This window comes from Amphiura filiformis, chromosome 1, assembly GCF_039555335.1.
Source record: "Amphiura filiformis chromosome 1, Afil_fr2py, whole genome shotgun sequence".
In the NCBI taxonomy this organism is placed as follows: Eukaryota; Metazoa; Echinodermata; class Ophiuroidea; order Amphilepidida; family Amphiuridae; genus Amphiura; species Amphiura filiformis.
In genome coordinates this window covers 28237743-28255113 of record NC_092628.1, presented here as the reverse complement: position 1 = coordinate 28255113, position 17371 = coordinate 28237743, and the positions used below count along the sequence as shown (strand labels likewise).

The window sequence follows — 17371 nt, the reverse complement described above, 5'->3', positions numbered from 1 at the left end:
CATGTTAAAGGCTACGTGTGTAACACTCAAGCTTAAAGATGCATATATACTGCGCCAATAAAGTATCCTTACACTTGGAAAAATAATCACAATCTCCAAACTGAACAATATTGGAGTAAATTTGTTTTTTTAATAGATGCACTATCTAATCCTGCACATTATGACACCACATTGAATCCAATGTGACTTCAAAAAGTAAAGTTACAAGCATTTGATTAGACGAAGGTCCAGTTTCAAAAGTGACGAACTGGCCTATTCAAAACTCTACAGACCACAAATCTGGTTTGAGAGTGGTGAATGTATAATTTATGCGTTTGGCTTTAATTTTAAACAAAAGGATTAAAAGAAAACTGAAACAAAAGAACTGACAAATAAAATAAAAGTTATGAAAAGTACAGAGAAGTAAAAACTGAAGTAAAAACTGCTTTAAATAACGCTTCATTGAAGAAACTGTGTTGTCTCTTTGTTGCGCTTGTTGGAATCTTTTTTGCGCCGTGTATAGGCCAGTTTGTCACTTTTAAAACTGGACCTTCATCTATTCAATTGCTTGTAACTTTACGTCTTCAGGTCACATTGGATTCAATGTGGTGTCATAATGTGCAGGATTAGATAGTGCTTCTATTAAGAAAACAAATTTACCCCAATATTGTTCAGTTTTTAAATTGTGATTATTTTTCCAAATGTAAGGATACTTTATTGGCGCAGTATATATTATGATCGTTCCATTTTGGGCTTTGACAATAAATACCAGATGTACCCTATTTTGATCTCCAGGCCATTTTGAGTTGGCCCTTTTTGGGTCTAATCTCTTTGGTTGAAATATATTTATTTGTAACTTCAAAAACTATGCTGTGAAAGTGGAAAGTCTGCCCTTGATTAAATTTACTTTTTGCACTCTTTCGGAAACAGAACAAATTGTTTATTTAGAGTATTATTCTATGCAGAAAAATAGAAATTAACAAACTTTAAATCAAGCAAACATTGTTTACATTTTCCAGCATGAATAGTGCAAAATGTATCACTTTTACAGTTTCTTTTGCAGAGTCACACCATGTCTATTATTTATGACTTGCACTGTATCTTGGCTTCAAATAATAATTGCCAACATCTATGTTGTATAAAACTGGGCTTTAATTCTTTTAAACAAAAATCACGTTGCCCATTTATTCTTTGTTTTTCTTCTGTCTGGAAAAATAAATGGAAGGCACGAAATTACACAACAGACCTATTACCTAAATGCATTATTCATGAGAAAGTCATCTAAAATGTTTACATAGTTCTCTTGTAAGTGGGAAAATGATTCTCTTAAATTCATACAATTCATTATTGTTCCCGTTTCAAAGCCTACTTTTTGCACGATTGTAATGCGTTCACTAATGCCCAATGGTGTACTTAAACACCATGTGAAAGACTAAGAATCTTAAATTATAGTAACATTTTAATAAGAGTTTTCTCCCGAGTTTTCTAATAAACCCAGGATCCCGGTTTTCTTCAGAGTGTTCACATTGATGGCTGTGAAATGTCTCATACATGCATGAATCATTGATGTACTATGCCTATTTCATCTTTAGCCATACATCTTATTTAAACGTCCCTGCAGCTCCGCTCAGTAATGATCAAGTTTATACATGCATGGCTATAATTATAGGCAATGACTTATACTTTTAGATTATAGTCAAAGTATTTGAATGTTTTCTGTTGTATTTTTAATTATGTAAAGACTTCTATACTAATAAAATAATGAGCTCTGTGTGTCTGTCCAGCAATGCGTTTCGCCGCGCTTCGATGCATCGTTCCAATATTTCGGACATAGATGGGTACCGGGCGGGCGCTGTTTATCGGGTAGTTTTGAAGGTCATCGGAGGTCAAGGTCAAAGGTCATGGATTTCTAATTTTGTCCGATCGGGCCCAAACTTGGTGGATAGATTCCTTGATAGGAGGGAATATATGCAAAAAATAAAATCGAGGTCAACCAAGGTCAAAGGTCATTACGGAGGGGTCAAATTTCAAACTTTGTCCGATCGGGCTCAAACTTGGTGTGTGGAATCCTTCGTATGAGAGGAGCATGAAAAACATATGGAGGTCATCCAAGGTCAAAGGTTATGGATTTCAAACTTTGTCCTATCGGGCTCAAACTTGGTGGGTGGAATCCTTGATATGAAGGGAATATATGCCCAAAACAAAATTGAGGTCAACCGAGGTCAAAGGTCATGTAGGGGCTAAATTTAAACTTTGCCCTATTGGGTGGAATCCTTCGTATGAGGGGAGCATGAAAGAAATTACACCGAGGTCTTAGGTCATCAAACAGTATCGCTATCATGCCAGTGCTCTCACACAGCATCAGGGCTCTCACAGCTGCAGGTGCACTAGTTACTTAAAAAAGAAATGACCTTGAACTTACTGCTAAACTTAATATTACAAAATGCTGGAATAAATGTCTGTTTTACGGGAGATGTTTTATCCATTTTCTGGATTTTTTTTCATCAACTCACCTAGACTTCTCTGTAGTCCACTTGCCAACTGTGCATACTCTGGCTATTGCATTTAAGCTTAAAACTCTGATTCAATTAATTTGTGCACAATTGATAGATTTTCACATCTGATCTTTTCAGTCACCGTACTCCCTCTGTTTGTTAGCTTCCCAAGTGGACTACTGACATTGGATTGCGGTTTACATGCTTAATCACGGCTGTCTATGGATGAGATTGTCGGATTTCTGGCCTACTAAAATTGGCAATGATGTAATGCATCTTTAAATGGATCTGGCTTGTGATTGGTCGCCCAAATCTCGTGATGGTTTAAATCTTCCGGGCACCGCCAACACAAAGGGCGGTATCATTGTGTACACAACTATACCACCCTTTGTGTTGGCGGGAACATTAAACTCTCAGTAGGTGCATGAGCGCGTCTTGTACTTGCTTGCGGTTTAATTGGATTGATAAACAAGTATGATTGACAGGGTGTGTTAAGGGACTTTGCCTATCAAAGTCCCGTTTAAAATTCAAAGTCCATAGTCAATTTTTAACTCGGGCTTTCGGGATTAATAAACAGGCAGATTCTAAAATTAGAATTGTTCAGTATTGAAGTAGGGCCTACCATTATAGTTATGCCATTATGATATGTTGCATTCAATAATATAAGCCTCACGTATACTTTACTTTTACTGTCACAAATATAATTATATAAACTTTTTCATAACCATTTTATACTAGTATTTTGATGTAATAAATATCAGTATAATTTCGAGTTCAACTGAATGCGTCCATCATGAATACTAACATATTTTTATTTATCAAAAATCGACAATGGCATAGTCTACAACCCAGCAAACACAAAAACGTTTTTAAAACGTTTTAAATAAGTTATATTTTGGCTTTTGGTTTAGGTAAAAACGTTTTAATAACATTAAAATGTCGGGTTATATAAAGGTCATGATAACGTTTTAAAACGTTTTGTATGAAAAACACACTACAACAATCTTTTAAATGTTTTCAAAAAATGTTATTGTAAACTATTTTTGCAAACATCTTTGCCATATTGTGTCAATACTTAAATAACATTATGTTAAAATATTTGAACCCAGCAAACACAGAAATGTTCTTAAAATGTTTTTTTCAAAACCTTTTAATAACATTTAAATGTCGGGTTATATAAAGGTCATGAAAACGTTTTTAAAACGTTATTAAAAATATTTTGGGCAAACATTTTTCGCAAAATATTTTTTCAACTAAAATAACATTCTGTTTAGAATGTTTTCATGAATATTTTTGGAATGTTATTAAAACGTTTTTATACCCTTTATATAACCCGACATTTAACGTTTTCTGAAAAACATTTTTGTTTGCTGAGCAGCAGATTATCAAAAAATGTTTTTTAAGGTTATGAAAACGTTTTATACTCATAATATACCCTTTATATAACCCGACATTTAAACGTTTTCTGACAACCTTTTATAACCTTTTGCGAATGATGTCGAAAACGTTTTGTGTTTGCTGGGAACTTACCTCAAATAATGATTCATCATTTTCATCAAATGGAAAACCATCAGTTCTGTTCAAAATCTGGAATACACCTACAAATTGACAAAATATACAAAAAAAGAAAGACTTGTCAATCAAAATTCATTACACAACATGAGAAACTGGAGTCGAGAAACGTGATGAATGTATGATACAATCTAATGCAATAACCAATGTTATTTTAACTGCTTACCAAATGTTATTTTAACATTTCAATTTAAATCAAGAAACACACTTGAACATACAAAATGTTACTATTTTGGTATTATATTCTTGTTTAAGAACAAGAACAACATACCATGGAAAAAGAAATAACGAGATATTGAGTAGGAATAACAGGCAGATACTCTTGGTTGTAATTGTACACGTTGTATAATGATATCCTAACCAGTCGTAAACTAACAAGTTGGAGGTCACATCCATATTCAGAAATGTATAACCAAAATAGTAAGGTTTACATACATTTTCTAAGCTCAGTTTCAATTTAAGGATATTAGGAACATGATACATTAAAATGACTGAATGCAAATGCTATCTACGGTAGATATTATTTGGTTTTTCTTACTGAACACATCAATTAAGTCAAATTCACAAAAGCATGTGTTGCGTTAATACAAACGCACCACCCAAAACGCGGTTTGCGTAGTATCAATCCATGATGTTTTGAGTCCCGCCTATTAGGCCTTGAAAAGTTGAGGTTTTCCAGTTGGCTGCCCACACTTCATTTTTGGGCCCTAACATGGAATATGTGTGCATCTTTAGTGGAAAAAGCGATTTACATCTCACTTGAGCAAGTGAGCTTGGTCATATAATGAAAATCACAAAAATAATGAATAACGAAAATGTTGCCTCACTTGTTTTCAGAAATTATGTGATGCGAAACTCAAGATCGACTTTTCCAAGGCCTTACGAGCTGATCAGAGTATAATATCAGCCACTCAGTCACCTCTTTTGAGAAATCCTGCATGCGCTTCTGCCTTACAAAGTGCCATATTGGGTTTTTATTTACTTTCACAAAAGTGTGCTAATATTGTGTGCTGTGATGTTTCTCAAAGCTCATCTAACTCTACACATTCACAGAAAAACAATGGTTCAAATAATTGTTTAATTGATCATATTCCCATAAAGTGACAAAAAAACACCACCTTGTTCTACGGGTGGGTGGACCTTTCAAGTAGGGTTGGTCGGGCTTTTGTTTGTTTGTTTTGTGTGCAAAATAAACCCATAAATCACCAAAATCTGTGATATTTTGGAATTTGGGGAAATACAAAAAAAATTGTGACATTTTCGAAATTTAGGTCGGCATTCATTTGTACAGGAAAAATTTGTGTCTCAAATTTTGGAAAATCTGGGTTGTCAGGCCCGTAGAACAGGGTTTTCCTTTTTCGTCACCTATAAAGGCTATTTCATTTACTATCCTTTTAATGTTCTCATAACCTCATTTCCTTCATTCTCCTCCTGATTTATAAAAGGCACATCAATTATAACCAGCTATCTCCATGTACAATACTAATGCAAGGGTGTCATTTTGTACCTGAGCGACCATTCACCTACCCATCACAGCTAATCTGTGAGTGTTAAATCAAATTATCCCACCATACCTACCTCACACTATCTCAATTCCCACTTGCTCTCTTCATGTTTCATATCCCTAAAAAGGTCATCAGCGCACATGCTTCACAAAATAAAGTTACTTGATATTAAACATGTTAAAAGAGGCAGAAATGAGTGTATGATTCATTGCCTAATGTTGTAAAGCCACGTTTACTAAATGCAAAATTTGGACTGGACAACTTTTGAAGATTTTCACTCTAATTTTGGCCATTTCATGCCAGAGAAGATATCTTACCCTTCCCAGAATCCTTTGCAACATGATACATCACCTCATTTCACACTCTCCTCACTCACATTTATCAATACCTTTATATAGGTTCCCCTGTTTTCATTTTGAGAATAGACTGGCAAAACACATAGTCAAGAAATAAACATATTTTGCAAGATCAGGATGTGTTCTGTTCGCTGAGGTACATCTTGTAACTGTCGACTCATGTTGCACTGGATAGAAAGTCAGTAGGCTACAGAAAATTGAAATGGGAGAAATGCATCATGGGAAGTGTGAGATATATTCTCTGATTTCATCCTACAGATCATGCATAGCTGTTTAATTATTCAGATTTCGGCCCATTTCCCTGTTTTGTTTTGTTTTGTTTTAGTTGCCACAATAAATACAGAAATTCAGCTACGAAGAAACCTCATGTATATACACGATGTGTTTAATCCAATCTTATATAATATGCAACGCAAATGCGGGTTATTGAAAAAGTATAATGACCTCGGCAATAAGTACACTTTACAATGACCACACTTATGTGTGTTATGCATTCAAACAAATTACGCAAACACTGGCGGCCATATTTGGACATTGCATGATCGTGCACGGTCGCTAGCGATATTACCTAAATCTGCTCTTCTTTTTTTTTTGAATTTTGTTTTCAAATTTAAAAGAAGTAAATGTGACGCAGGTGGAACTAAAAAGGCGTCCTCAGGATATTCCTCAGCTCCTAAACAAAATATTTAGATTTTACACAATACCTTAAAAACAACTGATGCGCAGTCATTAACCTCTAAATATTGTACACCGCTATTTTGGGTTTTTTTCATTTTCCGAGATAAACTTACTACACCTGTACAAGCAGACCCACTTTTCCTACAATATCTGTCCTATTTGTTACATATTTCATATAAGTGAAGACTGAATCAGCTGACACATGCAGGCAACATATGCATTTAGGTCTCAATTTTACAGGTGCAAGATACTGTAAAAATGACAAATTTTGCATTACTTTTATTTTTACGCTTTTCACATTTATATATTCCTTTTGTCATGTTTGTATATAGGTTAATGGAAGCAAGCTTAAAATCATGAATTTAAAAACATGTGAAATAGTTCAAAATTAGCAAAGCGTAAAAAATATTTGCAACAAAAATAACAATTTTACAGTATCATACCCCAAGACCTGAATAATACCAGGAATATTGATATCAATCCCGGCCTCAAGGCCCCCCTATTCGGAACTGGATCAAGACATTTATTAAGTTTTATTGGAAGAGGTGTGATTTAGGATGCAAACAAAAAGGACCACAGGACAAAAACAGGGAAAGATTCACACAGACAGATATGGATCACTGTACATCAATGCACCATACAAAAGAAAATTGCTGTAATTTGTGCAAATTTCTGGTAGAAAAGTTGTCAAAATTGTTATGTCAAAAAGGTGCTGTAGAAACACATATTTTTAAAAGGTAATGAACATAGTTTTACAGACCATTTTTACAAAAGATATTTACTGAAAAGTGTTTTTAAGGTAAGGTAAGGCAGTAAAACTCTCTATCTGTTTTTAAATGTGTCTTATTAACAAACAAAACTGACTGAAATTACTTCTCCAAGACATTAATCCATAATTACTATTTGCAAACTAATTAAGACCACAATTTTCCTATTGTTTGGTTCATTCAGAGCCAGATCCAGGTTTTAAAAGGGGCCCACTCTTGAAAATGTTTTACGGCAAATGTGACTCTATTACCCATTCTGGCCCACCTCAGAGTTGGAAAAATTTTCACAAATTTGGCCAAAATTGCCTAAATATTTTTTTAACAGGAAGGAGGTTGGGTCTCCAGTCCCATGGATTCCACCCTTGAGTTCATTATCACATCTACGCCTACTCCAAAAATGCAACTTAATAATGATACATTTTCTGATGTTGTTTAGTAAACTGCAAGTGGTGAGTTCAACTAGGACACCATGCGTGTACTAAGTGCTAAGCCATTAGCTTTTAGACAAGGATACTAACTGGTCAGAAGTAATTGGTGACATCAATATATCATTTTCTTTGAAGTATCTGGGATCAGTCTTAGTGTTTAAAAACTGATTACAAAATTCTGTCCAAGTATAAGCAGGTAGTACATACTTAATTTAGTTTTTATCGTTTATATAGGTGTTCTGTTTTTGTCCACAATAGTCAACTAAAACCTGAGACGATAAGGTATTATCGTCTCAGCTAAAACTCAAAAACAATTTCACATGTCTGCAAATTTAAGGAACTACTCTGTAAATAGGCACATTTTAAAAGCTAAACATGCAGGAAGTTGAGATGAACATGTTTTTTTTCATGGCTTTATCGCCTGCCTTATCAGAACGAGAGAGCTTATGAGACTGAGAGAGCGCTACCTGAGCATGAATCCAGGTGGTTTATTCAGTAGACATTCGACAAGTGCCTAAAAGCATCTAAGGTGGAAACTAGTGATTAGGTGGTAATTAATGCTCTGTATGCTGGTCATAGGCTGCAACGTAAACAGTAAAAGTTTGAGATTTTTTCTCAAAATATCAAGAGCTCTCTCAAGAATCACTGAAACAATACTAGGCTAGTTAAATGTACTCATTTTAATGAATTTTTCATGCTGATTTCAAATATGGTCATGAAAATGCACAATTCTGAAATTGTTTAATTAAAAAAAATTGAAACTTGTCGTCTGCAGTCGACACCCATGGGAGGATTAAAGTGGCAAGCAGAGATTTTCTGTACACAAACTTATTTTTGTCAAACTGCTCCACCAAACAGTAGTGTTGCCAAGATTGTTTGTTCAGAGAGGAAACAAAAGGGGGACAACCTATGCGAAAAAGGCATGGTTGAACTATGGTTAACCATGGTTCAACCATGGGTTTTGACCATGGTCAAACCATGGTCAACCATGCTTTTGAAAAATGGCACCACGGCCAGAGACCATGGTCAACCATGGTTAACCTTTTGACCATGGTCTATCTAAAGTGACCATGGTCAACCATGGTTAAAACTTAGCATGTTTGACCATGGTTGAACCATTGTCAACCATAGTTCAACAACCAGGGTTTTGACCATGGTCAACCATGTTTTTGACCATGGTCAACCATGTTTTGAAAAATGGCACCACGGCCAGAGACCATGGTCAACCATGGTCTATCTAAAGTGACCATGGTCAACCATGGTCAACAAATTTGCATGTTTGACCATGGTTAAGAAACAATAGCAATCAAGGAAGAAACAATAGAAAGAAACAATAGCAATCAAGCTTAAACTTTAAATTAGCACGCGAAAGAGGGCAGGGCCTGAAGAATGAGGGAAATTATGGGGTAAATATTTAACAGAATAAACTGCATAATCATATTATTTAGATTTATTCTGTTAAAAATCTTATTTTAACTTATCAAATTACTAGTTTTTATATTCTATGGTGTCAAATATTTATTCACAACGTTGTAAATACGCATTAAATACGATTAATAACAACAGAGGGCACTTTTTCTCATTCACTACCCAGAGTCAACCATGGTCAGGTGAGGTGATGACCATGGCTGACAATGCTCAGCCATGCTAAAGCGTGGTTGACCATGGTATACTTAAAAGTGACCATGGTCAACCATGGTCAGGTGAGGTGATGACCATGGCTGACCATGCTCAGCCATGCTAAAGCGTGGTTGACCATGGTATACTTGAAGTAACCATGGTCAACCATGGTCAGGTGAGGTGATGACCATGGCTGACCATGCTCACACATGCTAAAGCATGGTTGACCATGGTATACTTGAAGTGACCATGGTCAGGTGAGGTGATGACCATGGCTGACCATGCTCACCCATGCTAAAGCATGATTGACCATGGTATACTTGAAGTGACCATGGTCAACCATGGTCAAGTGAGGTGATGAACATGGCTGACCATGCTCACCCATGATAAAGCATGGTTGACCATGGTATACTTAAAAGTGACCATGGTCAACCATGGTCAAGTGAGGTGAAGACCATGGCTGACCATGCTCGGCCATGCTAAAGCATGGTCGACCATGGTATACCATGGTGACCATGGCAACCATGGTTGACCATGGTCAAGCCACCATGGCTGATCATCGCTGACCATAGTTAACCATGGTCAACCATGTTTTGACCATGGTTGACCATGGTTGACCATGCTAGCACGGTTGACATTTCGCCTAGGCAGTTAACTTTAAAAATTTTATGAAAAGAGGCACAAAAGTCTCCAAATTTATGTGTTTCATTAGCACACCTATGCTTTTTCTCAAAATGCATAAATCTTGATTTTAATCAATATTAGGGTGTTCTGGTTTGCCAAATTACTGGTAGTGCCTTTAAAGATAAGGAGTGAGAGGAAATGGGCATCAGATTTGCCCAGAAAATGAGTCTATTGATGTATATAATGGCTTAGTACTTTGATACTGGAGTATACACACTTGCCTTCTGGCTATGCCACTCCAATATTAAGAACCTAACACAGCAATAATGCAAACTGAAGCCAATTGAAAAAATTGTCAAATAAAACAGCTCATGCAAGATGAAGTTGTTGCACAGTTCACTGGCAGGTAGATCAATGATAAATTGCTAAATATAGCACTAAATATAGCAGCACCTATTGCATCCAAACTAAATTGGGTCACAGTATCCATTACGTGATTACAGATTGGATGGGTTACTGGCTTATTGACAAAAATGACACATCCTAAATAGTTGCCTCCTCTCACTACATCAAAACATCTCACAAATCAGGGGTAAAGGCGATGGAACAAGAACATTATTATAGGGGTCACAATACGCCATAGAAGTGATGTCATAATTGGATTAACTACCATAGCAATAGATGAATACAATTTTTGAATAGACCGACATGCACTACAAGCAGATTGCACTAATCACCTGTGTATGTCAGCAAACAGATTGAATACAATACCGCGCTTTTCAAACTGGGGGGGGGGCAAGAAAAATACAAATGCCCCCACCCTACCCCTGTAGCACTGCCACTGGAATTGTAGTAGTGTGCAGAATAAAATGAAATAATTTAGAGCAGCTATAACAGTTGTACTGATACTGCAAGCAATCAGTCATTATTAGTTTACTATCTTCAGTAGATAGCAGTACTTAGGTCACCAGTTAAGTGTCATCATTATAAAGTGACATCGCAACTAATTTCAAACTGCCCTTGGCACACACAATTAAATCTCATCTACAACTATTGTGTCTCTTTGTCTATCTTATAGACTGATCTTAAAGAGAAGAAACATTTCATAAACTACCAATTGTCAAGATGCACTTTCTTCTCAAAGGGCCACTTTTGTATTCACTGCTTATGTTCCTTGAATACTGAACAAAATAAATTAAATTATAACAGAGTAAGCATGTTTTATGTATTTCATACTAGGGATAAGGCCAGCCCATTCACTCTGAACAGCTAATATCCTGTTATGGGAATAGTTTGTGCCTGGTTAGAAGCCATACAAGACCTCGTTTACCATGAAGTGTCTTCTTTTTTCTTCCTGATTTGGCTGTATTTTTTTTTTATCTGCAGCTCTTTTCCCCTTTGGTATCCCTCACTATTACCTCATTGTTCACTTTGATTTTTTAAAACAAAGGTCCTTTAACTCTTTAACACAGGTGTTGATTGGAGACAACAAGTTTCAATTTTTTTTTAATTCAAAAATTTCAGAATTTTACATTGTCATGAACATATTTGGAATCAGCATGAAAAATGCATTAAAATGAGTACAAACAAGCCTAGTATTGGTTCAGTGATTTTTAAGATAGCTCTTGATATTTTGAGAAAATATCTCAAAACTTAGGCTTTTTATGTTGAAGCCTATGACCAGCACACAGAGTGTTCGTATAATAATAAAATACTGTTCACTCTGATTTAGGCTTTACAGCATCAAGTACTGCCTTAAAGTATGCCACAGGCAGATGCAGCTCTCACAAACATCAAGTATTTATCAGTCTAGTATTCTCCCATGTTTTTGTCGCATGAAGAAAATGCAATTATTTACTTCTTTCCATCCTTCTTTACATACCTGATCAATGCATGATTACAAATTATTAAGGAGATGACAAAGTTTAGCTTACCTAAAATAAATCACTCTGATAACCTTCTTTTAAATTTTTTTTATTACCTCCAAGCTGTATCACAGGGTGTCCTGCCCATTTACAGTGATGCAAAAATCTACTATTTTTTGCCGTAATGTTATGAAGGAACAAGCACTCAAATGAGACCAAATTCATTACCCTGCGACAAAGTATAACATACCTTGTTCTACAAACTTTTTGACTGCTCCTCGTACCTATATGATTAATAAACATAATGTTCAATTTGTATGAAAAATTCTTCTTTTTAATTTGTGGGCATTTTGAAAAAAAAAATTTGCATCAGAGTTTGCATCAGAGTTTGCATGCAAGTCTATAAAGAGATCGTTTATTGAGGTTGCTATGCTCAATTTTCATTCAGTTTTAAGCTTGTAGTAAAAAAAAAATGTTTTTATAAATGCTTAGGAAACATAGGTGCACCACTTAAAACCCATTTATAATGCCCATAAGGCTGCGATCACATAGAAGTATACTATTCGGGTATACGGTGCACGTTTTGCAGGTGCATGCGTATAGCTCAAATCGAGCAAGGCAATTTCATAGTACCGGGTCACATAAGGCTACGATCCCATAGAAGTATACTATTTGGGTATACGATGCACGTTTTGCCGGTGCGCGCGTATAGCTTAAATCGAGCAAGGTAATTTCATAGTACCGGGTCACATAAGAGCTATTCGAAAAGGCCGTATACCTGCGTATAGTTTAGTATAGTGGGAATCGTATGTTCGATTTTAGTGCAGCGTATACCGTCCTAATTTTAAAAACCTAAACCATATGTGGGTAAATTCATTTTTTTAATATATGCACTATCTAATTCTGCACATTATGACACCTCATTGAATGCAATGTGACCTCAAGAAGTAAAGTTACAAGCATTTGATAAGACGAAGAAAATGGGTAAACTTACATACTATATCCGCTATACGAAATCGCTCATTCGATCAGGCTGAGTTCACATAGCATACTCCTATATGAACTCAGCCTGATCGAATGAGCGTATTTCGTATAGCGAATACCGTATACCGTATACTTCTATATGAACTCAGCCTTAGTGATACAATAGAGAAGTAATGTCACAGGATCAGCTGCATCAAAGGACTTCATATAGTGCTCTGATGGCAATTTGTCAGAAAGTTTTCACACCAGGTGTGAAACAAATGGTCTTGTTGATCTTTATCATTGGCTGGGTCTTGCTTTTGAAATTAAGACTGTGAGCTTTAAACTGGGGTTTGGTTGGTACTTTCTGGAAAGCTGAAGCATATTGACTACCAGGATTGACTGTTTTCTTTCTGGTCATTTCAAGAGGTTCCTTTGGTAGAAGCAGGTTTTTCAATTCAATAAATTTTACTAAAAACTGAGTGGATACCAACCATTTCGATACAACCTGTATATTAGGCCAAACAAAAAAAAAAAAGGTTCGTCTCAAAGCTCGCAAGTGGTTTGAAAACAAATGCTGAAATGTGATTTTTTTTTATTCCCGACTTTTTGTGTGTATTTTTATGGTATTTTGAGAAAAAAAGTCTGATTTTCGCCAAATTTTCCGAAAAAATCTTTAAAAAATTCTGCATTTCTTTCATTCAAATCTCACGATTTTACAAATGCACGCACAAGCTTTGAGACGAACTTTTTTTTGTTTGGCCTAACATGGTGTTGAGTGTTGAACCATGTTTGTTTCCCAATCACCATTGTCCATTAAAGCATAACCATTTATAGTACCCATTAGTAGACATGATCAAGAAGATAATGTCACATGAGCAGCTGCCTAGAGGACTGCAAACACTTTGTCATTTAAGTAGGCTATACCAGATACAGGTGTAAAATAAAAGGTCTTGTTCGATCTTTATCATCGTCTGGGCCCAATGAATTATGTAGGAAAAACAGGAATAGATAGATCAACATTTCAACTTTTGGGGGAATTGTGCAGAAAGGTGACAATTTATGCTGATTTATAATCCCCAAAATAGCAATTGATATAAATCGTGTTGAAACTAAAACATTGAGTTCGCAAATTTTACAAGCATGGCATTTTGGCATTCCTATAGTTTGATCAGCTCGTAACATAAGGCGGGAAATGTTAGGCTTTTACCACTACGCCAAAAATTAGACATCGGTTTAAGAGTGCTATTATAGTTGACCTGTCTGGTCTATATTTTGTGTATTAAAGAAAGTAGACAAAGTATAGGACTTGAGTAAATAATTTGTGATGCTTCTGGCTTGATGTCACAAGACAATTGTCAAAATAAAATATTTTGAATTGATATTAATCTGATGTTATTAAGCCTGCCGATTATGAGCTGATCAAAGTATAGAGGAGCCAGTGATATAATGCTCACACAGGAATGCCTTTTTATGACCCGATAATAAAAGCACCTAATTATAAAACTTAAAACATGAATATAGCACCTGATATCCAGGGACAAGTGATTTGCGCGAAAAAAAAAGCCAATTGCGCAGAGATTGCGCAGAAAAAAGTTCCGCACAAATAACTTGTCCCTGCTGATATCACATAGCGACCTCAAGGAACGCACCTAATTGAACACATATTAAGTTATTAAGTACAATAAAACAACTCTGCATATGATCAGTCGGAACTCGGAAATATTAAATTTTCAGTTTCTTATACTATAGGATAATAAAAGGCATTTAAAATCTGCATTTTGCAGAAAACCCTATTAAAATTGAACAACCAGTTCCAAAGATATGAGAAATTAAAGAGTGCCCAAAACAAAAGGAAACAAAAGGAAATATTTCCTTTGTTTGGCTATATCTCAAATTCAATATTTCCGAGTTCCGACTGATTTAGCTTGATCGCATCATATATATTGCAAGTAATAAGAAATAAGATACCAATCCTATACATATCCTATCATTAACTTGATCCAAATGCTTGATCCAAATTTGCTAACAAAGAGCTACCCTGGTTGAAATGCAAGAAAACACATACAACAAAACTTCTTTCAGCCGTACCTTAAACTTAGTTGAAGCAATAGATCACTTATGCTGCTTGATCATGCAAATCACATAATATGCCTGCTTTCAATTTTGTTATTCTTAATGCTTTGCATACCGGCCATATAGGCTTCAACATAAAAGCCAGCATAAAAGGTCCTTTACAGCGTATCAGAACGCGATCTCAAGAACCACTGAATCAATACTGGGCTTGTTTGTACTCATTTTAATGCATTTTTCATGCTGATTCCAAATATGGTCATGAAAATGTACAATTCTGAAATTTTTGAATTTTTAAAGAAAATTTGGAACTTTTCGTCTATAATAGTCGACTCCTGTGTGGAGAGGGTTAAGTGTGTTCACACTATGCAAATTTGACCCACTTTCCAGGTAGAACACAGGTATTAGGGAAAATGTAGGTAGAATTATGAAAACACTAGAATATCTCATAAAACTAACGTAGCTTGGAATTTTAAATGTGAGGAAGTGTGCATGGGTAGGTATCATTCAATTTGACTACATTGTTTATTACAGATATGCGCAATTTTATCCTCATTAAATGGGAAGCGTGTAAGCAGTTGACTGTTGATTTAACCTCCCTAGTCCCACACAATTCAGTTGGATTTATGTATGCTTAGAGTTGCTATACTGCTCTACTTAATCCTAAAAAGTCCAAATGATTGTTTTTACAACTTTGTTGACATTTTCCCTCATCTGGTACAGTGTGGATACACACCAGCAGATTGGTATTGGCTTTTGTTCATGTCTTGCAAATCAGAAACATTTGAATGAACTGCTTGTGCACTTAAACATTCCCATTTTCAATCAGTTATGTTCGTATTTGAATTCTTCTTAATTGACTAAATGGACTTTTGATTATATGCTCATTAATAGACAAAGTGGTAATTAGCTTTTCTGGTAAATATAACTATTGTATATGGACTAAGTGGGTGTTATATAGTCTCATATCACAAGAACCAATAAGATTGCATTAACTTTCTCAAGTGTTGAAGAATAACATGTAAAAGGAAGATTGATTCATCTGGTGTCTTCATCAGATAAAAGGAGTTGCAGAAATTGCAAATGATATACTTTTACAAGGCAAAAAGTACCTTTTCTAGCCATTGTTAAGGTTGACATGGTGTCTTCAGGAAAGAAAGTTATTTATAATCTGCTGTGTTCAGAAATTTCAATCATGACACAAATCAAAAACAAACCATTTCTGAGTTTAATTAACCGTTGACATCCGACAAGAACTAGGTGCTAGCTATGTTTGTTGCATTGGAAGACAAATTGGACTATAACCAGTCTAAAATGTATGTCTGAAATCCATACACCTCTATGGAAGACATGACCTTAATCTTTCACACAGGGAATGTGAGTTTCAAATGGGGTTACATGAAAGGGTGACTCCATTTGAAATCTACACCCCCTGTGTGGGCGATTATAAGGTCATGTCTTCCACATGGATTTCAACTGGAATAGCGTAGCCCAAGAGTGTAGCCCATTACAAGTTAATAGTTATACAATGATCAGCTGAGGCAATAAGTAGGTGTTTATATAACATCAGGAAGTTCAATTACCTCGCAGCCACCTGTCTAGAATTAATTACACAGAAATATATCAATGTATAATAATAGATGATATTTGTATAATTGTATAATAAATGATAAATGATTTTCCTGTATAATATACAGAGTTATGCAATTTGACATCATGCAAGTTGCTATTATATGGGTAACAACCCATTAGTCAAAATGCGGGTCAATGTTAGGATTTAGAGCATTTAAAGTTAAGATTACAGTTTAGGATAAAGTTAGGGTTGGGGTTAGTGCTAGGAATAGAGTTAGGATTAGAGATATGGTTAGCTTTTGGGCTAGGGTTAGTATGCTTAGGGTTTGGATCAGGGCATAGATTATAGGTTATGGCAAAGTTTAGGTTTTGGATTAGGTAAGGGTTAGAGTTTCTGAGTTATTGGGTTTTGTACTAATGACCACTTGGACTGTCAACCTGCAACCATTAGACCTATATCATGTTTGAAGATATATAATCCATGGATATACAATGCTAATCAATGTTATCTTCAGTGTATAGTAACATATGAGGCTATTTTTTTGTATATAGCAACTTATAGATAGATTATGATGCTATTTTAATTAATAGACAGTAACCTAGTAGATAACAACATGCTATGCTGCTATCTTCAGTAGATAGCAACATGCTATCTTCAGTAGATAGCAACAACATGCTATCTTCAATAGATAGTAACAACATGCTATCTTCAATAGATAGTAACAACATGCTATCTTCAGTACATAGCAACAACATGCTATCTTCAATAGATAGTAACAACATGCTATCTTCAATAGATAGTAACAACATGCTATCTTCAATAGATAGTAACAACATGCTATCTTCAATAGATAGTAACAACATGCTATCTTCA

General features: G+C 35.3%; 1 protein-coding gene across 1 annotated transcript in view; it reads right to left on the bottom strand.

Moving 5' to 3' along the window:
- Positions 1-17371, bottom strand: part of LOC140139678 (dual 3',5'-cyclic-AMP and -GMP phosphodiesterase 11A-like) — a 91234-nt gene that overhangs the window by 35326 nt on the left and 38537 nt on the right. Inside the window, exon 2 of the mRNA XM_072161411.1 lies at positions 4005-4072. Coding sequence (XP_072017512.1) covers positions 4005-4072 — 68 coding nt within the window. The remainder of the gene's footprint in view (positions 1-4004; positions 4073-17371) is intronic.